Source organism: Melospiza georgiana, chromosome 31 (assembly GCF_028018845.1).
Source record: "Melospiza georgiana isolate bMelGeo1 chromosome 31, bMelGeo1.pri, whole genome shotgun sequence".
NCBI classification, from domain to species: Eukaryota; Metazoa; Chordata; class Aves; order Passeriformes; family Passerellidae; genus Melospiza; species Melospiza georgiana.
Window position 1 is genome coordinate 2,668,057 of NC_080460.1, and position 22,307 is coordinate 2,690,363.

General features: G+C 53.5%; 1 protein-coding gene across 1 annotated transcript; it reads right to left on the bottom strand.

The window, feature by feature from the left end:
* Window positions 1-1,959: 1,959 nt before the first annotated feature.
* On the bottom strand, window positions 1,960-16,000 carry SFRP1 (secreted frizzled related protein 1). The gene is made up of 3 exons (XM_058042450.1): window positions 15,466-16,000; window positions 10,162-10,239; window positions 1,960-4,088 (listed from the first exon to the last, which is right to left on the bottom strand). Exons 1-3 carry the CDS (start codon window positions 15,998-16,000, stop codon window positions 3,766-3,768), a joined length of 936 nt encoding a protein of 311 aa, XP_057898433.1. The 3' UTR covers window positions 1,960-3,765.
* Window positions 16,001-22,307: the final 6,307 nt, after the last annotated feature.

The following is a 22,307-nucleotide window of genomic DNA, read 5'->3' on the forward strand; positions in this document are numbered from 1 at the left end:
GGGGCTGCAGAGATTCAGCTGTGCAGGACGGTGTTTAATCATTTATGAAGTGTCACACACAGCCGTGCCTCAGCTCTTGGCAAGTGCTAATCCAGGAGTGATTTTGATAAAACTTCAGCTTGATACCGACATTTTATTAAAGATTTAACATCCAAATCTGAACATGGTGCCAGCACCATCAGTTTGGCCAGGCCAATGCCACCACCACTGCTCCACAAGCCCTGCAAGAAGACACATGGTTAAATTGCCTCAGAGCTTCCACAAACAGCTCAATCTCCTCCAAATCCGTATTTCCCCTTGCTGTGCAGTGACTGGGGAGGTTCTCTGGGCTGGGTGTGCTCACCCTTACTTGAGGATGACCAATTTAAGATGGCACATCTGCCTCAAGGGGCTGCAGTTGATTTTCAGGGTTTAATGCGCACCACATATGCTCATAGGTAAATGCCCTAATCTCCCAATTTCTTTCCAAGAAGATACTCACACTTCCAACAGAGGTGCTCACACTCCACCATCCTCCTGGGGCTATCATTTATTTGTGCACAGTATCACACCTCCCTGTAAATCAGCCCGTGTGCCACATCAGCGGCTCAGGAGTTTGGAGAAAGTCAGATTGAGGCAGCGCAGTGCCAACAGCACAATGAGCCCCACCCGAGCTAAAGGAAAAGTTTTGGAGCTGTTCCTGCCCTCCAGAACGGGAGCAGAGCTGGATCCCAAAGGATTCTGTGCTGGCTGCATCAGACGTGGATCCCTCCAGCTTCCTCCTCTCCACGGAGCAGCCTGGCAAACATCTCCAAAGGAAAAACGCTGCAGACAGCCGTGAATTGCCAGCCCAGCACGCTTCTCCAGGAGAGAGGGGCTGTTTGCTGGCTGCCCCCGGGATGCTGGCAGGCTGAGAGGGGAGCCCGCTGTGCTGCAGCGTGCCCGTGCCCTCACACTGGCACTGCACACAGACCCATCGCCCTGCTGGGGCAGGAGGGGGCACAGCCAGGGCCTCTGTGCCAATGCCCAGGCACACAAACCCTGCCCCAGCCCTGCAGGCGACGCTCTGCTGCCCCAGAGGGGATCCCAGCCTCGGATGGAAGCCCTGGAAACAAAGCCCTCGTTTATTCAAGGCTGCGAGGCCACCCTGGCAGGTTGACCTGCACTCCCTCCCTCTCTCCAGGCTCTCCAGGATGGGTTTTGCTTTGGGAATTTGTGCTGCAGAGCACAACCCTGCACCCTGTGGGTCTGGCTGCACTGAGAAGCTCTCAAAAACAGAGGAGCCCCCAGCTTGCCCCATTCCCCTTGCAAGGAATATATTCAAGCATGGCTTGGACACCTACAGACTGCCCAAAGCTTTTCCAACAGGCTCAGATGGGATCACTGGGGAAGAAACAGCAATTAAAAAACGTCTGTTCCTTTGGAAAACAGGGATTTTAAAAGCTCTTGCTCGTAGCCATGATATTTTGTGAAAAATCCTTTCCTTAGGATTTTTTCCTTCTGAGAAGCTGGGAGGCCTCAGGAACAAAATGTAAACAATGATTATCTGCTGCTGTGGGATGCAACAGGTGCATCTGTGATTGGTCTCATGGGGATGTTTGTAATTAATGGACAATCATAGCCCAACTGTCCAGACTGTCTTGGTCAGTCACAAACCTTTGTTATCATTCTTTCTTTTTCTATTCTTAGCCAGCCTTCTGATGAAATCCTTTCTTCTATTCTTTTAGTATAGATTTAATATAATATATATCATAAAATAATCAATCAAGCCTTCTGGAACATGGAGCCAGATCCTCGTCTCCTCCCTCGTGCTCAGACCCCTGTGAACACCCTGGAAGATTCTTTTCCTTATGTCTGGGAGCTCTTTCTCCTTGGTGGTGCCACTGCTTTTTGGGGCACTGTGGGCACTCAGAACCTTCAGCTCACCACGTCCTGCCTCCATTCCCCACTCCTCTCCATCATTTCACCTCATCAATCTGCGATGTTAAAGGCCATGGTTTATTTATTTCTTTACTTCACTAATAAAGCACATTATCTACAATGATTAATTTTGCAACAAAGAAACAACACTACTACAAATGGTGGTCTAAGACAACCCAAGGGGACTCTACAAAGTTCACATCCTAAATCCATCTCTCTGTTAGCTGGGAAACATCATTCCTCAGAGTACTTGGCTTGTTAATGGAATTCTTCTACAACCAAGTCCACGGCTCTGTCCCCATGTGGGAAATAAGCACCAATCCCAGGCTAAGGAATAATTAATTTACCAGTTTTGAGGGGGTTTGGTTCAAACCTCAAAAATGAAGATTTGTCATTTCACTTAACTGTGATACAACAGGATTATCTCAGACATCAGATATTCATTCTCCCAGAGTATTGGTGATGGATGAGAATACTAAATGGAAGGAGGAAGGATAATGAATACAGAGTGGTATGGGTCTATGAAAAAGAGAACCAGTCCAATTAACAGAATAATGAATTTCAGCTTGGTCGATAAATGTAATCATTTGGGTAAGATATTCTTTGTCTTTCATAAACCGTTTGAAATCATACAAACATGACATTTTAATTAGGGCATAATGATAGAGAGCCAAGTTGTCACAGATCAAAGAGACAAAACCCCAGACTGGGGTCCCACAGCAAAGGGGGAACATGGAGATGATACATTCCCTGTGGGGCTCCACAGGGAAAAGTCCTTGGCCTTGTGCTCTCTGGAACTCTGCCAGCAGCCTAAAGGAGCTATAAAAACATCACTGCTGAAGTGAGGAGTGTCACAAGCTGGAGGAGCCATGAGCTCCCCACAGCCAAAGCCTCGGGAAGGGCAGAAACTGAACCTTTGCTTGGGCTTGAAATGGAGTGACAGGTGTGGGCAGCAGCAGCTCAGGGGAACTCAGCTGTGCAGGGGAAATGCCACAGCCAGGAGGGGATCCCAGCCCAGCCAGGAGATCTCAGGCCAGGAAGGAGATCTCTCCCAGCCCAGGCAGGTGGATCTCAGCTGGACACTGCTGAGACAGGGGCCTGCTCGAGGCCAAAGGCACAGGTGGAGGCACAGAGTCGCCCCTGCCCCTGCTCCCCATGCCAGTGCACCCACACACGGCACAGTGAGGAGGCTCAAAGGCTGCCAGGGGCTCGGCTGGCACAGCAGATGCCAAGGCAGGCACCCACGGGGACATCACAAGGGATGCTGGTGAGGGAGGGCTCCAGCCCAACAAGGCACCACAAGGAACCAGGGGTAAGGCTTAAACTAAACAGGTTAAGACTATAATGGGCATGTTTTTACAGTGAGGGCAATTAGCTATTAGGAATTCTTATCAGAGGTTGTAATGGGTTCTCCACTACTCATTTATTAACTTTGATCATGAAGATAGGATGTCTGTCTAATCAGCCAGCTCTGGTTCCTACAGGAATTCAGGGCAATCCTGCAGCCATGAAGATGGGAGTGATGTGGTCCACGAGGGTCCTTTCTGCAAGCATGCAAGCTCTTAACATCACCTCCCAGCCCTCTGCTTGCCCTCTTCACCCGACAGCTGCTATTTCAATATCTGTACAATAACAGGTCTTTACCAATGCAGTCAGAAATGGTGTGTGAGCTCAGCCACTGCTCGCAGCACGTGCCCAGGCCACCAGGCCAAGGCTTGGGAGGGCTGAGGGAGCTGTGAGGAGCAGGATGGAGGAGCAGGAGGGCTGGGCTCCAGCACCCCTGCAGCAGAGCAGCGAGGTGGAGCCGCTGTGCCCACCTGGGCAGGTCCAGGGAGGGGCTCTCCCTCCCTCCCAGCAGCCAGGGCATCACTTGAACACGGACGGGAACGTGGGGCAGTCGGGCGACTTCATCTTCTTCATGAACTTCTTGAACTCTTTGTTCTTCTTGTCCCACTTGTAGATGGCTGTCAGCAGGTACTGGGTCTTCACCTGGCGGCCCATGATGAGGAAGTAGTGGCTGAGGTTGTCCAGCTGGTGGCAGGGACAGTCTGCCCCGTTCTTCAGGAACAGCACCAGCTTCTTCAGGTTCTTCTTGCGGATGGGCCCCAGCTTCAGCGCCTTCCTCTTGCGTGGAATGATCATCTTGTCCCCGTTCTCCTTCTTCACTTCCTTTATGGTCATCTTCAGAGCTGCAAAACAAGATGGGAGAGGGGAAAACAAAACTCCTAAGCAGCTTTCAGCGGCACAAAGCCTCTGCTGTGTGAGGCTGAGGGGGCAGCAGTGACAGCAGCAATGTCCCTTGTCCCTCTGCAGACACACAGTGCCCTGCTCCCCTCCTGCATCTCCTCCTCCCTCTGCACACACACAGTGCCCTGCTCCCCTCCTGCATCCCCCTTATCCCTTCTCTGCTCCTGAATCCTCCTGCTCCTCCCTGGCATCACCCTGGCCATGACTTGGGCATGACACCCATACCCTTGCACCTGAGGGGCAGTGTCACAGACATATTTTACAAAAAATCCTTTCCTTAGGATGTTTTCTCCTGAGAAGCTGGGAAGTTTCAGTTTCTCCATGTTTTGCTGCTTTGGAATGTGATCTGGAGAATTTACCCAGCATGTGAATTGTTTTTACTTGATGAGCAATGACAGCCACCTGTGTCGAGGCTGTGAGCAGCCACAAGATTTCATTATCATTCCATTCTTTCCTTTCCTTGCTACCCTTCTGCTGAAATCCTTTCTTCTATTCTTTAGTGATATTCTTTTATTTTATTCTTTAGTGATATTCTTCTATTCTTTAGTGATATAGTTTTATTATATCATTTTCTTTTCATATAGTATATATCATAAAATAATAAATCAGCCTTCTGAAACATAGAATCAAGATTCTCATCTCTTCCCATGTCAGGATTGCCTGAAAATTCCACAGAGGAGCTGCCCCATGCCCAGGAGAGCACCAAGGTAAAACACTGAAATCTTTGTTCCCCTTCCTGCACACAGCACCCAGCACTTCCCATTTGAGAGGGGACACGTTCAGCTGCCAAGCACAAATGTTAACTGAGTAAATGAAGTGATTTCCCTGCTCTAGAGGCATGGAGAGACTCTTGAAGGGATCATTTAAAAGGTCAATTTGGCTTCTCAAGCATTTGTTTGCACTCACACCGGCCCTCAGGTGCCTGTGAAACAAGTTTGCAAGCACTGGATGTCACAGCACCAGAGCTCTGGGAGAAGGAAAGTTGGTCTGATACAATTTCCATGGAAAATATTCTCCCCTCTTTGGGTTCAGCATTTTCCTGAGTTAATCACAACACCCCCAACCCCAAAAAAAAGAAAAAAAAAAAAGGTTTTTTTGCCATGACCATGAAGAGGAATTTTGCCTACATGGGAAAAAACGACGAAAATGTGTTGTACATTAAAACATCTTTTCAGTGCCATTTGGCTCTGCCTCGTTTTTGGGGAAAAGCACATATGGAGCAAAATTGCTAACATATTTTCATCATTTGGGAGTTCACTTCAGAGCTGCAGATAACCAGTGCTCAGAGAGGTGATTGCCTGGCTGCTGTCCCTTCCCATTGGAGTCTCAGGGCACTTGCAGGCAGTGCACAAGGAGCTCTGGCTCTGGCAGGGAGATGGCTCCTCACAGCATCACTCCTTGAAGCTCTGCTCTGCTGGAACACACAGCAGGGAACACGTGCTGCTTCCTGGGCTGGAGCACTGCTCACACTGCTCCAGACACACGTGGCAGCAGGACAGCACAGTGACAACCCTGAGCAGGCAGCAGGGACTCAGTGTCACCACCCTGACAACGGCAGCACTGGTGTTTGCCTGCCCCTGTGCCAAAAACATCCCCTGGGTTTGCCAAGATCCTTGTCATGTTCACTGCTATTGTATCAGAAAGTAATCTAGGACTGGAAACTAAGTGAAATTTTCATTCCATCTGTTTTACAAATTCGGGAGCTAAGGGAACTGCTGAATTTAAAGAGCTAAAGATGCTGAACCACACCAGTTTGCAGCAGATCTGGAAAATGAGGTAAGGAGTTTGCAAGCAGCTCCAAATTCCGTGACACCAACTGGGCAGCAGCAGCAGCAACCCCTCAATGTCAGCCTCAATTCCTTCATTCATGCTGACTGGAGCCCTTGCAGTAAAAAGAGAGGTGGCCAGGGCAGGAGGGACAAAACAAAGAGGGGTGTAAAACACCATTACAACAGCACAATAAGAGATTTCTGCAAAATGGCTTCTTTGCTCTGCTGAAATCACTGAAAATTTGATCTTTTCTGCTAGAGGAAGAAAAGGATCTGCCAGCTAGCTGAGGTGTTGATCTAGTCCAAAGAAGGGCTGGTAACGCTGAGCTGTGGGAGCTCACAGCTGCTCCCTTCCCTGCACACTGCACTTGGTGAGCAGGGCAGGTTCATGGGAGCCATAAATCCAGATGTAAACCAAAGCCTCATCCAAAGCCTGCTCGTGCAGAGCAGCACACAGAGCCAGGATGGGGATGAAGGAGGAGGCTGAGCAGGGGTGCAAACAGTTTCTGCCAGGCTCTGTTCCTGCCAGCAGCAATGTCAGCAGTGTTTACCTGCACAGGTAAGCACAGCTCATGGAGCACCAAGCTGATCTGCCTTTGGTGCTGCAGGCTGAGGGTGATCTCTGCTCAGCCCTCATTCCTCTGGCTCCCCAAATTCCCCTTAACTGAGCCACATTTCCTAAATTCCAAGCCCATTCCAGGTGAGATTCCCAGGTGGGAGAGCTGGGTTCCGCAGTGGCAGGACAGACACACAGCTTTGGCCAACACCAGAGAAGGGGTGCCTGAGGGTTTTTGGGAACAGCACCAGCTTCTTCAGGGCTCATCCCACTCCAAGAGCTCACCACCAACTTCTAGAAGGAGCAGCCTCCAAGTTCTGCCTTTCCTAGAATATTTGTTGGGGGACCCTGGTGCTGCAGCAGCTCTCCTGGCATCCCCCCAGCCCTTTCTGCCAGGCAAAAGGCTCGAGCAGGATGCCTTGAGTCTTGGCTCCAGCACCCAGCAGAGCTGCCAAAGCAAACAGCTTCCTCCTCACTGGGAGCCTTGGCCTTTCCATCCCCCCATGCCACACCAAATCTGCCTCAGCAGCGAGTGGGAGAAGGGCCAGGATCACTCTGGGATCCCAGGCCAGGCTTGCTCACACAGATTTCACCAGATTTCACCCAGGAGAGTTATCCACAGCAGGAACATGTGCCACCTTTCCAGTCCATCAGAGGGCTGCAGGATCAACATTAACACCCACAAGCCCTCCTTACCATTTATTTTCATGGGACACACACACAGTTCCAGCACTGCTCTGGGGGGTCACCAGCTGAGAGCAGAACCCCTGTGCCCTGCTCACAACCCACCATTCCTGCTCCTCACCCCTCTTTTTCAGCACAGAACTAGGATGCTGTCTCTGCTGGGGCCCCACTCCAGCACCTCGTGTGAGAGAAGGGAAAGCTCCACTGTTCCTTCAGCCTCGTTTTCCCTTCCTTTAGAAATCACTGAGGAGGAAGAAACCTGCCAGAAGACACATTAGGGCTGTAACAGGAGAAGGCTGCAGGCAAGGCCCTGTCAGTCACAGAGGAAAAATAAACAGCATGTATTGATTGTTCTGCAGTCCCCAGTGCCACAGAGCCCGTTCAGCAGGATCCCCCCAGACCCCAGAGAAAGGGCAGAAACAATAAATAAAATCACTAAGAGAAACAGAGCGTGCAATGAACTCCTGGAGTAAGAAACCAGCGCTGGCTGCAGCCCAGGGCAGCTGGGGGAGGTGGCTGTGGGGGCTCTGGAGCCCCATCTATGCTTCCTCTTGCTTCCAGTGCTGCCTCACACTGAAATGCACCCTGCAGTCACCCCCCAGCCCCCTGTGCTGCTCTGAGCTCTGGCACCCCTCACTGACACCACCCCAAAGCTGTTTAATCTCAGAGGAACAGCCCAGCTGCCTAAAGCAGCACCCCAGAGTCCTCATTCACCCTTGCTCAAAGGTGAACCCAGAGTTCTGCTGCACCACGAGGCTGGGGCAGTCTCCTGGAACCCCTCTGACCCCCAGAATCTTGTCCACGATCCTCTCCTGCCTTGTCTCTGCAGTTTGTGCTCACTTCCTGCACTGCTGGGAAGAACAGAGCCTAAAACAAAGTATGTGCACCCCTGTCAGCCTCCTCCTTCATCCCCCTTGGTGTTATCCCATCTTGGCTCTGTACTCTGGGCTACACAGCCACCTCCTAACTGGCACAGCCACACATCTGCAGCAGAACCCAGATTTCTGCTGCACCACGAGGCTGGCATGCTCCTGGCACCCCTGAGACCCCCAGCATCTTGTCCAAAATCCTCTCCTGCCCTTGTCTTTGCAGTTTGGGTTCACAGCTCACTGCAGCACTGCTGGGAAGAACAGAGCAGAATCTTGTCCAAAATCCTCTCCTGCCCTTGTCTTTGCAGTTTGTGTTCACTCCCTGCACTGCTGGGAAGAACAGAGCAGAATCTTGTCCATGATCCTCTCCTGCTTTGTCTTTGCAGTTTGTGCTCACTTCCTGCACTGCTGGGAAGAACAGAGGCTGACACAAACTATCTGCACTCCTGGTCAGCCTCCTCCTTCATCCCCCTTGGTGTTATCCCATCTTGGCTCTGCACTCTGGGCTGCACAGCCACACATCTGTGCTGGGCAAAGTGGTCCTCACCCCTTTTCTGTACCAAGCTGCTGGGATGTAAGAGAAAATCTGCAGGAACAGCAGGAATGAGTGTAAAACTTACCAACAGCTGCCCCATGCAGCACATGTTAGTTTAAACATTTATTGTACATGTCTGGCTCTGCTGAGGATCTGTAACCTGTCAGCTGCCAGTGTTTACCTTGGGGGACGTGCATGAGAAAGCTCAGCCTGAAGGTTTGGGAGTGTAGAACAGTGCCAGATAAACAGCTCTCCTTGAGAAATCACCCCAGGACAGCAACCCCCAAGACTAAACAAAGATCCAAAGGCTGTACACTGTGCTTTGGGAAAACTTCCTGAGGCCATTGCCACTCCCTCCTCTGAGACATCCCTCTCAGCCCTGCACTGCCTTCCCTTCCCTCACAGGGCACAGGTAGGACCAGCCCATCCCTGTTCCTGCTCCCCAGCTGGCCACATCTGCCAGGAAATAACCCATCCTTTGGAGGACACTGTCCCCAGTGTCCTTGCCAGTAACACTGTGGGCAAGCCACTGACCCCAGCTGCTCTGCTGAGGCAGGGAATTCCTCTGCTCTGGCCTCTGCTCCCTGCTGGAACCGTCCCAGAGCAGCAGAAACTGATGTCAAGCATAAATTAAGTTTGTATTTCCCTTCCCAGCAGGAAGGACACCCCTTTGGCTCACTGCTTGCACACCTCTGCAAGGGGCAGGTATTGGAGTGCCCCTCTCTCCTTCCCTGGCACAAAGATTCCCCAGCTCTGGGCTGGGGCAGTGCCTCTGCAGCACTGCAAGGAGGCAGGGAGCTCCTACCCAAACCAGGTGTGCTGATGCCACAGGCTGTTCCTCCCTCCCTGTGTGTGCCCTGAGGCAGGGGCAGCTCTGATCCAGCTCCCATGGCCTGCCCAGAGCAGAGCTCAGAGCACTCAGCACCTCCCACTCCCCAGGCAGGCCAAGCATTGAGCGTGTGCCTCCATTCCCCAGCCAAGCCAGAAGTATGCACATTCCTGGGAAACCATTACATGGGTGTTCCTGTTGGTGCTTCTCCCTGTTAGAAAAAGTCTGGGCTGGACTTAAGACTTGTGGCACAGCAAATCTGCAGGACAGTTGAGAATTCATTTCCAGCAGAAAGGGGAGCACAGCAGCGTGCAGAGCAGGTTTGGGTTTGCATAAGCACGCTCTGGTACAGAGCACATTCAAGTGCTAATCCCCCAGGAATGCACACCTTGTTCAATATGCCTTTAATAATCTTCCTGGAAGGTTACATACACCAGCAAGGACGTCAAAAGCAGTTAATTCTGGGTTTGATCTGAGAAAGCCAATATATTTCCTCGTGATAATCTTTTTTTTTTCTAAATGCAGTTTACCACTGATTGTCTCACTCACTCGTTTAGGACAAAGCCTTGGAGCAGCTTTGTGTTTTTTAACGAAGTTCACCTCTGCATGCCCACAGTGACATCTAGAGGCACACGTGGCTGGCTTTGGGGACAGACTGCAGGACACACAGCACCACGATGGGCAGGGCAAGGCAGGGAAAGGTGGCAGCTCCAATCCAGCCACACAGGAGTCACGCTGCCTGTGACCAGAATGCCCGGAGTGCTCCTCCTTACCAAACTCGCTGGCACACAGGTGCTCCACGATGGCCTCTGACTTCATCTCATTGTCACAAGGGGGACACACGGTTGTTCCTGGCAAGAGAAGAAGAAGTGAAGGCAATTGAGAGGTGGCAGGCAGCCAGAGGAAGCAGCACCACAGAGCCAGACTGGCCGTGCTGTCAGACTCATCCCTGCAGGGGATCCGTGCCCAGGCACCCTGCTGCATGCTCCCAGCTCCCAGAGGTGTGGGACAACACCCAGAACCATCCACTGGCTCCCAGGGCAGCCCTGGGCACAGGCAGCCTGCTGCCAGCCCCACACAGTGCTGCCAGTGGCCCCAAGGGCAGGCACAGGCAGCTGCTAAAAGGACAGCACTGGCACAGCAAGGAGCTCTCAGCTGAGGGGAGAGCTTGCCAAGGGGCACGGCCCATGGCCTGGTGACATTCCCTGCCCACTGCATGCCAAGGCAGGCACACGATGCCCCAACCCCAGCCCAGAGATGCCTCAAGTGTGCCAAGGAGGTGCCAGGCAAGGACTGGCAAGCCCAGTTCAGTGCTCCCCTCACTGCTGGGGACCACAGAGTGCCCAGGAAAACCCCAGTGCCCTCCCTCTGCCCTGTGCCAGAGCAGCACTGGTGGGGGATGGAGCAGCACAGCTCTGGTGGGTGCTGCCCCACCAGCAGTGGCCACCCACCACCAGCAGTGGCCAGCCACCACCAGCAGTGGCCAGACACCACCAGCAGTGGCCAGACACCACCAGCAGTGGCCAGACACCACCAGCAGTGGCCAGCCACCACCAAGAGTGGCCAGCCACCACCAAGAGTGGCCAGCCACCACCAAGAGTGGCCACCCACCACCAGCAGTGGCCATCCACCACCAAGAGTGGCCACCCACCACCAAGAGTGGCCACCCACCACCAGGAGTGGCCAGACACCACCAGGAGTGGCCAGACACCACCAGCAGTGACCATCCACCACCAGCAGTGGCCATCCACCACCAGGAGTGGCCATCCACCACCAGCAGTGGCCATTCACCACCAGCAGTGGCCATTCACCACCAGCAGTGGCCACCCACCACCAGGAGTGGCCACCCACCACCAGCAGTGGCCATCCACCACCAGCAGTGGCCATCCACCACCAGGAGTGGCCATCCACCACCAGCAGTGGCCATCCACCACCAGCAGTGGCCATCCACCACCAGCAGTGGCCAGCCACCACCAGCAGTGGCCAGCCACCACCAAGAGTGGCCACCCACCACCAGCAGTGGCCATCCACCACCAGCAGTGGCCACCCACCACCAGCAGTGGTCACCCACCACCAGCAGTGGCCATCCACCACCAGGAGTGGGCACCCACCACCAGCAGTGGCCAGCCTCTCTTTTGTTTCACCCTCATGGCTCCAGCAGAGCAGAGCCACCTCTGCTTGGCAGCTGCTGGCAGAGGTCAATATCTGCCCTCCTGGGAGATGCCAGCCCAGGGGATTTCACTGGGATCTGTCCTGGGAGGAAATCTCACTTCACCCAGAGAACAAGACTCTGTTTCCAAGTCCCCATCTGCACTCGGGGCAGACCACCCAGCAGCACAGACGTAGATTGGAGCTACTGGCAGATTAATTTATTGAGCTGGGAGATGCTGCTTGTTCCTGGTCCAGCAAGACTGAGCGCTCTTCCCACACAAGGGAGTTATTCTCAGGGACAACACTGCAGCAAAACATCTGCCAGTAAACACAGCACTCATGGCCTTCCAGCCCTCAGCCAGGCCAGCAAAGCCACAGCGTGGCTGGAGAGAAAAAGCAGAGAGGTGTCTCAAAGAGGGGTGCAGAGCCAGGGAGGCACAGCCATGACCATGCTGTGGCATCTCCTCAGCCTCAGATGCCCCACGGGGATTCAGGCCAGACTTTTGTTTTCTGTGGCTTGTTCCTTCCCTGTCGCCACCCCCAAATCTCTTCTGTGCCAAATGCTGATTCCCGGGGATGTGCACCATGATTTTATTAATCACACATGCACAGCCACTGGCCTGGTGCTTGCCCCTATGTGCAAGCCACGAGCCAGCCTTCCCAGCACCAACATCCACACCCTCTGTACCTCTGAGAGCTGCCCATCCCCTGGGTAACCCCTCCTTCCAGAACCCTGACATGCCATTTCCACTGTCACCATCCCAGAGTGGCACAGGCAGGAGCCAGCCTTTGGAGACAGGATGACATCCACAGTCAGAATATTTCTTTCCAGCCGTGGAAAGAAATATTTACTGTGCTCATGACAAGGGAGAGAGGGTGCTCACAGGAAGGTGAAACATCATTCTGCTGGGGAACAAGCTGGGGTTCCTGCCATGGCAAGCACTTCAGTGTCTCAGCAGCCCAAGTGCACATGAGGCTGGCAAAGCCAGACAAACATGAAAGCCACCACTCGATGAGCTTTCCAGGCAACCTATTAAAATAGGGGGGAAAAAAAGGCAAACAAAAATGGAAAATAAGAGTCATTGTTCCATGGTGCAAATACAGGCTTTGTTCTAGCTGTGCTCCAGCAGCCCCTGAGCAGGCTGTGACACAGCCAAGGTGGCAGAGACCCCTGCCTTGCTGCACCAGGAGCCAGCAGCACCCTGTGGGCAGGAGCTGGGACCCTCTGAGCAGCCCCTTCCACAGGCAGCAGCTTCACTTTTGCACAACCCCCCTGCCGTAATCAACAACCTTGATCAGAGTCCTTGACCAGGAATGTTTCCAACATGGGGCATCCACCTTGTTTCCAGATAACCTGTGCCAGCGTTTTACAACTCTCATTGCAGAAAACTTCCTCCTTATATCCCATTTATATCAACCCATCCTCTAGCCCTGCCTAGCACAACAGCACTACTGGCAATGAGAAGAAAAGCTGTCCTGTGCTCTGGATCACCACATCACACTACATCAGGAACATCAATGCTGGGGGCCCAGCCAGCTCCTGCACAGCTCTGCACCCCAAGAAAGCTGTTCTGTGGAGCTGCCCCAGGCCTGCAAGCCCTCCCATCCCTCCTGAGGCACTGGAGCAGACACCCCCAGCCCACCCTCGGGCCCCACTGCAGCTTGGCTGGGGCCCATCTGCAAACTGCCAGCACAATCTCAGCTGCCTGCAGCTCCCTTGCTCCCTGCTGACCATTTCTGCAAAGCCTGGCTGCAGAGCCAGCTTACTCCAGGGGCAAGAGAAGGAATGTGTAATGCTGTATTAATCTGCAACTCCCCTGATGCATCCTGTGGGCCTGCAGGCTTTACTGCCTGTGCTTAAGGAGAAAGGAATTCAGCAGGTCAGCTCTTTGAGAGGCAGAAACAAATTCCAATTTCAAGGTGTTAACGGGGGAAAATACTGAAAGGGTTTGTTCTTGTTAGTGCCAAGAGAAAAAGGGGGGACACTGCTTGGTTCTGACCCTCTTTGGATCGACAGAAAACACCCCTGTGCCCAAGAGCAAAGGAGTTGGTGCTGACAGAAAACACAGACAGGGTGCACACAGGCAGACAAGGGACAAGGACTGAGCTGCAGGTCACCCAGGATGTCACTTGACATCTGCAGGAGGTGGCAGTACCAGAGCTGAAGCAATGGGTTCCTCATGGGCACTAACAGAGCCTCTGTGGCATTCAGGACACCCAGCAGTGCTGCTTCACATCACACCGGTGGCTGCAATCCACTTGGAGTTTGCTTTTTTCCACTCCAAACCGTCTGAGGCACCACAAGAAAGCAGCAGTGTCCCACCCCAGGTCCAAAAGGTGAAGAGAAATCATTGAACTACTCAGTGGAAAGGAAAACCTGGCAGATGCTGCTCCTTTAGGAGGCTGTTCCCAGGTCCTGGCTCGTTAATGCCTGTAAAATGAATGACCTGCACACAGCTCAGACTGTTTCAGACCCAGGAAGGGGCAGCTCACACCCAGCTGTCCCAGGAGCACGCTTGGCTGCAAGTCCCTGGGGAAATAAAAGCAACCTTTGTACCTGCAACACGGAACACGGCTGTGGTCTTGACCAAGGGTCCAGGTTCACATGAGACAGATTTAATTCAGAGCATTCCTGGAAAACAAGGAGGTTTCTCCAGCAGGAAGGGCAGGCCACGACAAGGAAGCCAGTATGGCTGTGGGGAGAGGCTGGTCCCTGGCAAGGAGACCAGGCCCCCATTTTCCCCCTGGCACTGGGACAAACTTCACATTCCACCTGCCTCTGGATGTCACTGAGATGTGACACAGCTCCTCTGGGTGTCCTGCCATGCCACAGTCACTGCTCTGCAGTGTCCTCCACAGCTCCTGGAGACCCCTCTGCTGCAGGATGCACTCCTCTCCTGCCCTCCTCTATCACTGGGTCTCTCTGCAGTACGAGTCCTTTCAAGATGGGCAGGATGACACTGCACAGTTCCCTTTGGCTGGGTTACCTCTCCCAGTCGAGCAGCACACACAGATTTTGTCTGTACAGGTAACTGCAAAGGGCAGACGAGTCTGACACAGCACAGAAGGCACTGAAAGCACTCAGCCCCCTCCCTGCCTGTGCCGAGCTCCTCCCGAGTGCCGGCACTGCGTCCCTGAGGAATCAGGAGTGACAATTCCCTTCAATTCCCTTAAGCACTGCACTCTCAGAGCCCTCTGCCATCTCCCTCGACAAACATTCCTCCTGCCTGCCTTTCACAGCGCTCCAATAGCAAACCCCCAAGTGACACCGGGATATTTATTTATTTTCAACTTTCCAGCAACGAGCCAGACTCACTGCAACTTGAACAAGCCAGTCTGGCACCGCAGAAACGCGCTGCACGCAATGGAAACAAACACGAACCACGTTCACTTTCCCCAGTTGTTTTTGGGCAGGTTCTCTGCTCCCTTCTCCAGCTCACAGCCCACCCAAGGCAGGGCTGGATCTCCAGTGCATGCCCAGCCTCTTGCCTTAGGACTGCTGTCACTGTTGGCTCTGTGACACTCTGTGCTCAGCCAACACTTTCTGCTGTTGAAAGCGTTGGTTGAGCAGGAGCCTGGCTTGGGAGCAGAGCCAGGACAGTGCAGGATCTGAGGATGGAGGGTCACACCTTGGTCCATCAGGGCTGGAGCCCAGCCCCAGTGACCGTGCAGGGATCAGAACAGGCACAACCCCACCATGCTCCAAAGAGCCAAAGCTCTGGGATAGGGATGAGGAGCTGGCAGGGCATCCCACCTCCTTTGGGACAGGAGAGTGCTCAGAGGCTAGAGGAGAGCTGCTGCCAAGAAGAGCTCAGGTGAGCCTCCTCCTGCCACAAGAACCCCTCCAGTCCCGTGTGGTCCCCTCCTGCCCTGCCAGCTCAGAGAGGAGCGCCAGGAGCAAGGCTGCAGCACAAGCCATGCCTTACCTTTGGGCCTGGAGACCTCGGTGGCATTGGGAGCTGTCATAGCAATGCAGACGTCATCCTGGGGGAACTGGTCACACTTGAGCATCTCTGGCCAGAAGAAGCCAAAGAACTGCATGACAGGCTCGCAGGAGTCACGCACGGCCTCGCAGAGCCAGCGGCACGGGTAGACCGGCCGGTCCAGGCACACGGGGGCAAACAGGGAGCAGAGGAAGACCTGGGTGCCCATATGGCAATTCTTGTTGAGCAGCGGCACCCAGCTGCTCGCCTGGTGCTTCACCTCGGCCATGGTCTCGTGGTCCAGCAGGTTGGGCAGCACCATCTTGTCGTAGCCCACGCTGTGGCACAGCCGCAGGTCGGCGGGGATGGCCACGCACTGGTGGGGTTTGGCGTAGAAGCGCCCGCCAGGGTAAGGGCCCAGGTCTGACTGGTAGCTGACATAGTCGTACTCGCTGGCCACGCCGCACGCCAGCAGCCCGGCGGCCACCGACAGCACCGCACGCACGGCGGCCCCACCGGGCCCACTCACGCTGCCCATCGCCGCCCCCCGCCGACGGTGGCCCCGACAGCACCGGGGACTCCCCGCTGCCGGCGGCCGCCCTCGGGGACTCTCCTCGCGGCCCCTCCGCTGCCCCGAGCTCGCTGCCCGCCGAGCCCCGCCGAGCCCCGCCAAGCCCCTCACAGCCCCGCCGCCCTCCCGCCGCCCCGGCCCCGGCCCCGCTCTGGCCGCGCTCCGGCCGCGCCGCGGGTTTGTGAGCCCGCGGCAGCCAATCAGCGCCGCGCCGCCCGCCGCGCGCCGGCCCGCCGCTGTCAATCAGCGACCGCAGCAGCCAATCCCGCCCCGCCCAGCGCGGCCCCGACGGCCCCACAGCCCGGCTCGGCTCGGCCCCACAGCCCGCTTCGGCTCGGTCCGGCTCGGCTCGGCTCGGCTCGGCTCGGCCCGGCCCGGCCCGGCCCGGCTCGGCTCGGCTCGGCTCGGCTGGCCCAGCCTGGCCCGACGGAGTGCAGCCGGGGCTCGGCTGCAACCCCGGTGCGCGGCCCGAACCCCCCGGAGCCGTTCCCGGTCTCTCTGCGAGCTCCCGGCGCTCCCGAGGGGCTGTTCCGCGTTGCAGATATTTCAGATATTTCTATGAACCTGTACTGGACCGTGCAGAACAAATCCCAACAGAAACTATGACATTCAAAAAAAATTAAAAAAAAACAAACAAAACACCAACAACCAAACAAAACAAAAATCAGGAGGGAGCAAGGGGCCCTGCTCTGTAAAGGGTGCCCTGTTCCAGATGTGCTGGAGGAGCAGGAGCTGCATTCCCCATTCCTCCACCCTTACCTTGCTGTGCTCCTCAGGCTTGCAAGGACTCGCTGCCCTCCGAGGCCGGGAGGAGGAGGAGGAGGATGGAGCCCGTGGGGCTGCCCAGGTGCCAGGAGGGTGCCCCTTGGTGCATGCCAGGCAGGAGAAGCTGCCTCATCCTTGTGCACATCTGGCCACTGTGCAGCTCTGCCCCTGCGTGCCTACAGGGCACTGAGCTCTCTCCCTCCTCTGGGATCCTCCAAAGTTCCCCTTCCTGCTGCTCCCTTCGGCTGGAACAACTTGTACCACTTAAAACAGGAACTACACCTCATTGAGAGGTAAATGGAAGAGGCTCTGCAGCCTGGAGGGCTGAAAGAGCCACTTTCACCTGAGGGCCAGCGGAACAGAGCGGCCAGTTAGCAGCACTAATGAAGTGAAGAATTTAGCGGTAAACGAGGGACCCGGAGCGAAAGAGGCATTTTTGGATGGAGCAGGCTCTCTCCTGCTACTTGGAGCCCAGGAAATGATGGCAAAGCTCTGATCACTGCTCGTACCAAGAAACAGCTGCAAAAAATGGACTTCTCATTCCTTGAGAAATCCTGACAGAATCTGCTTTTACCAAAAGTAGTTTAGGAACACTGAAACATCCAATTTTGAGAATTTAGGAAATAGTGCTGTGTCCCAGGAAACAAGTGTAATTCAGGCATCGTGATTTGCACCCAGGTGTGACATCCATGGGCACAAGTCTCCAGTTGGGAACCAAACTGTGCCAGTGCCACTTCATTTTCCATGGCAAAATCATGGGAAAGTCTCAGAGCCTCTCTGTTTGCAGAGCAGCAATGGGTGCGTTTGACTTTGGCAGCGCTGTGATCCTTCTGTTCCAGGATGGATGGAATTGGAATATCACAGGCAGGCAAGGTGAGCTCTTGGGAAACTCTTGTCCAAAAATTGGAGAGCTCTCCAAAGGCAACAGCAGTAACACTGCAACAAAACTACAGTCAGGATTCCAGTTACCTGCAGTTATCTCTAGTTATCTGCAGGTCAGCAATTGCCACATGGCACCAGGTAAATGTGCTGTGGTGGTCACCCCAGGGATGGCTGTCCTGGAGCATCCTTGTTGGGTTTCACTCAACAGTAGCTGCTGAGCCTGCCACAGTTCCCAGCTCTTGATCCAAGCAGGAAAACTCACAGTTCAGCACGCCTTGGCTGCTAAATCCGACCACATGCATGGCCTGGACAGTTCCTGAACTTGGCTCAGGGAAGGTCTTTGCTGGCTGCCTCCTCTCTTCTGTGGCTGACGTCCACATTGATGACAACAGCGCCTGAATGGGAAATCAAGAGTGAATTTTAAATTGAAATACAATTGAGCAGCAAATACAATTGCTGGCAAACCATTTTTTTTATTTAAAAAATGTAAGAAATCACGGGGAAGGAGGAAAAAAAACCTAAACCAAATGAAAATGCCAACTCTAGTCTAGGCCACTAAATTGCTTAATCCATGATATAAGACCTCTTAGAAAGCAGCTGCCCAAGAAGTGCTGCTCTTCCAACAGACCTCTTCCAAACTGCACATGGATTTTTCTGAGTGAAGCCTGTGCAGCCATTTCCCTCCATAATTATGTAGCCCAGTGCTTCTTAAATCTCTGCCTTGTCTCTAATGTCATAGCCGTTTATTGCTGCCTTTCCCACAGGGAGCTAACATTTTCTTGTTGAATAACGAGCCCCTTTGCACCACACACCATTCTGCCTGTCCCAAGACCTCTCGTGCCCTGTGAAAAGCCCAGCCCAATTAACCGTGCCTATTTCTGGCTCCATTGTTCATCCCAGCAGCCTGTGCAGGACCAGGCGCTCTGCCCTCATCTGCAGCTCACATCCCGCTCTGTTCCATGTCCTGGGCTCAGGGCTGACAGGGCAGGTGCCAGGGGGACATGTGGGACATGTCCCAGTGCTGCTGGCAGCGGTGTTGTCCCACCTGTCCCATCCTCCCTGCCCACCCTGGGCACCTGGTGCTGGAATTTGCCTTTCCCTGCATGCTGCCCTGGGGAAACGGGCAGGCACGGATGGGATAATAGAATATATTAGCCCTGAGTCCATTCAGGCCCTGGCTCTTTATGAACAAAGCCTGCTAACTGAGCTGATTTTTGCCAAGTGACTGGCTTTCGTGCATGAGCAGCAAAGTGGAGCCCCCAAAGACTCCCATGCAACCAGCGCTGTTGCCCAGGGCTCTTTGTTTTACTGCTGCACTTGAGGGCATGGAGGAGTCACGGCCTTGCCTGCCCTGGCATTTCTTCTCCAGTTTCCCACCACTGCCTTAGCCCCATCTCAGCCCCAGCAGAGGCAGCAGGGATGGGGGAGATGAGGCAGACTCAGGGACAGGGATGCCCGCATTGTCAGACGGGATGCACCAGCAGAGGCAGCCCACCTACCATGTCCCTGCATGGAGAGCCCCACCATGCCAGCCCTGCAGCAGGACAGCTCCTGGACACCCCCAGGGAATATTTGCTTTAGGTTAGACCCCCCTCAGCCCAGCAAGACCCGCCAGGGTCAGTCCCTGGGGAGGGTGCTGGTTTTGCCATTTTGTTTTCTGGTTTTCTCAGCAGATTGCTCCGAGAGTCCAATAACACTGATGCAGCCAGGAGCACTCCCTCACCCCATGATAAGGACAACCCCCATGAAAACCTCCTGCACAGGGAGGTTTTGCAGCTGTGGGGACCCACTCTGATGCCTCAGCCAGGCGCCCCGTGCCCCTGGGGCTGCAGGAGACACCTTCACCAAAGACTGGCAAGGATCAAGGCACACAACAATTCCAGCTGATGTCTCCTGTTTGTGTGAAATTAGCACCAATAAATGCTATAACTACACATGACCAACAACAGATTTACTAGCTAACATATAAAGGACTGCAAGAGCAAATGCCTTCAGCACTGGTGAAACTCTTGACCGTCTGCCCCGAGTCCCAGGAGGGAACCGATGGCAAATGTTTACAGGGCCTTATAAATATTTATCCTGTAATAACTTGCTGCATTACAGCACATTCTTCTCCACAAGGCTCAGCTTTGCCCTGGACCAGGTGCAGGCTGCTGCGAGGGTCTGTGGCACATATAAAGTTTGCCTGAATAACATACAGCAAGTGCTGGTGTTCAATAAAACAGCAGCAGCCGAGCTGCACATGTGAAAGGCGCTGCACGCCATTCCTTACCCAACAAAAGAAAAATGTGCTGGGGAGCACAGGTGTGCAGGCACCTTGGTGTGGGTGCAAACCCCTTCTGGCTTGCCAGAGTAACCTGGGGAAGTGCTGCAAGTCACTGGGGAGGTGTAAATCACAATGCTGGGCTGGGCTGATGGAGGTTTTGGCCCAAGAGTGGCCCCGTGCTACCTGAGAATGTTGGGACCCCAAAGGAAGGGAACAGGAGCCCACCACGAGGAAACATCTCCTCATGCTTATTGCTCTTCAGCAATTCTATCTGCTCGCTTCCCTCTATAATTTTGAGCCATTTATTTATTTATCCTTCTGTCCACTTATTTATTTATCCTTCTCGTGCTAAATGATTTTCAAGAGCATAAGATACCTGTGGTTTGGAAAGCATGTGATAGTCTCCAAGCTGGAGCAGAGATGGAGTTCAGAACTGCTTTCTAACAGGAGTAAATAAGCAGATTGGAAAGGCTCCATTGTGTATATCCTGGGTTGCTATTTTCTTAACCCTGTCTCATTAAGATGGATGGAGTTTCTGCTTATTAGTAATTTGGCAAGTTCCTCTTTGTGTACACTCTGCACTTCTCACTAATGACGCTGTGCTTCAGTGATTAACAAAAGAGACTTCCAGCACAGTCAGTGAAAACACAGCCACGCACTTGGGGCACTGGGACAGAAACCCAACATTCTGGAGATGCCCTCTGTGGAAGATTGCAGGGAACCCAGCAAAGGAGGAGCTGCTGGTCATAAAACCTTTCATGTCACGCAAATAATTTTTGACCTGAGGACATTGGTTCTTTTATTTACATGCAGAGCTGACAGAGCTTGCCACAAAGTGATTCAGAGCCCTTCCTCTGCTGTTCTTAAGACACATCCGATGGAGATGGAGCTGGCACTGCTACTGCCTGGATTTACAGCTGGCCATTAAAGTGTGTTTACAAGTCTTTAGTACAGTGTACACATCTGGTAAATCATTGACTGAGCAAAAAGCTCCTCCTGCCTTGCTCCCTGTCTCAGCTTTTCCTGCTACTCTGATGTCCAGGCTTTTTTTAAACCCATCCAGAGATGGTGATTCCACCACCTCCCTGGGAAGAGCATTCCAGTACTTTATTATTTTTTTGGTGAAAAAAATTTTCCTAATATCCAACCTGCTGGCCTCTTCCACTGGGCAGCACTGACAGAACCAGAGGTCACAGTCTCCAGCTATGTCAGGGAAGGTACAGGTTGGATATTAGGAAGAAATTTTTCACCAAAAGAATAATAAAGCACTGGAATGCTCTTCCCAGGGAGGTGGTGGAATCACCATCTCTGGATGTGTTTAAACAAAGCCTGGACATGGCACTGGGTGCTATGGTCTGGGTGAGGTGTCAGGGCACAGGTTGGACTCGATGATCTCAGAGGTCTCTTCCAACCTCATCATTCTGGGATTCTGGGATTTGGGGATTCTGAGATTCTGTAATTCTGGGATTCTGTGATTCTGGGATTCTGGGATTCGGGGATTCTGAGATTCTGTGATTCGGGGATTCTGTGATTCTGAGATTCTGTGATTCTGTGTTTCTGGGATTCTGCGATTCTGTGTTTCTGTGATTCTGGGATTCTGCGATTCTGGGATTCTGAAATTCTGTGATTCTGGGATTCTGGGATTCTGAGATTCTGTGATTCTGGGATTCTGTGATTCTGTGATTCTGTGATACCTTCCCTGCTATAGCTTGAGGCTGCATCCTCTGGTTCTGTCAGAGACCAACCCCACCTGTCTCCAACCTCCCTTCAGGAAATTGTAGAGAGCAATAAGGGCACCTCTGAGCCTCCTCTTCTCCAGGATAAACAGCCCCAGCTCCCAGGGAAAAATGCAGTTTTGGTATTCCATGAAGCATGGCAGTGGCTGGGGTGAGGAGCAGCAGGAGCTGCTGCTGGTGAGCCCCCAGCGTGGCTCTTTGTGCCATGCACAATGAACATCTGGGCAGCTGTGCAGTCATCTGTGGCCAGACCCTTGCTCTTGTGGCCACAGAGCTGGGCAAAGGCCAAAGGGTAAAGGGCAGAGCATGGGAGCAGAAACAAAGCTGGATCAGCTCATTCATGCAGACCTTTTCAGGAGCTGTTGGTGGCAGGGTGAGCAGCCAGAGGAGTGCAGGGTTCTCTGGCTGTGTGTGGATTTCTGTGTGTGAATTGCTCTCTGCACACACAGGCTGCCAGGTCCTGTGCTTTGAAAAGGTGCAGCATCCTGGAGGCTTCATTAGAAGGGACCCACAAATATCATCAAAGTCCAACTCCTGGCCCTGCTGATGTGCCTGAGGAACCCATCCTGTGGCTGAGAGTGTTGTCCAAACCCTTGAGCTCTGGCAGGCTTGGGACCACTGCTCT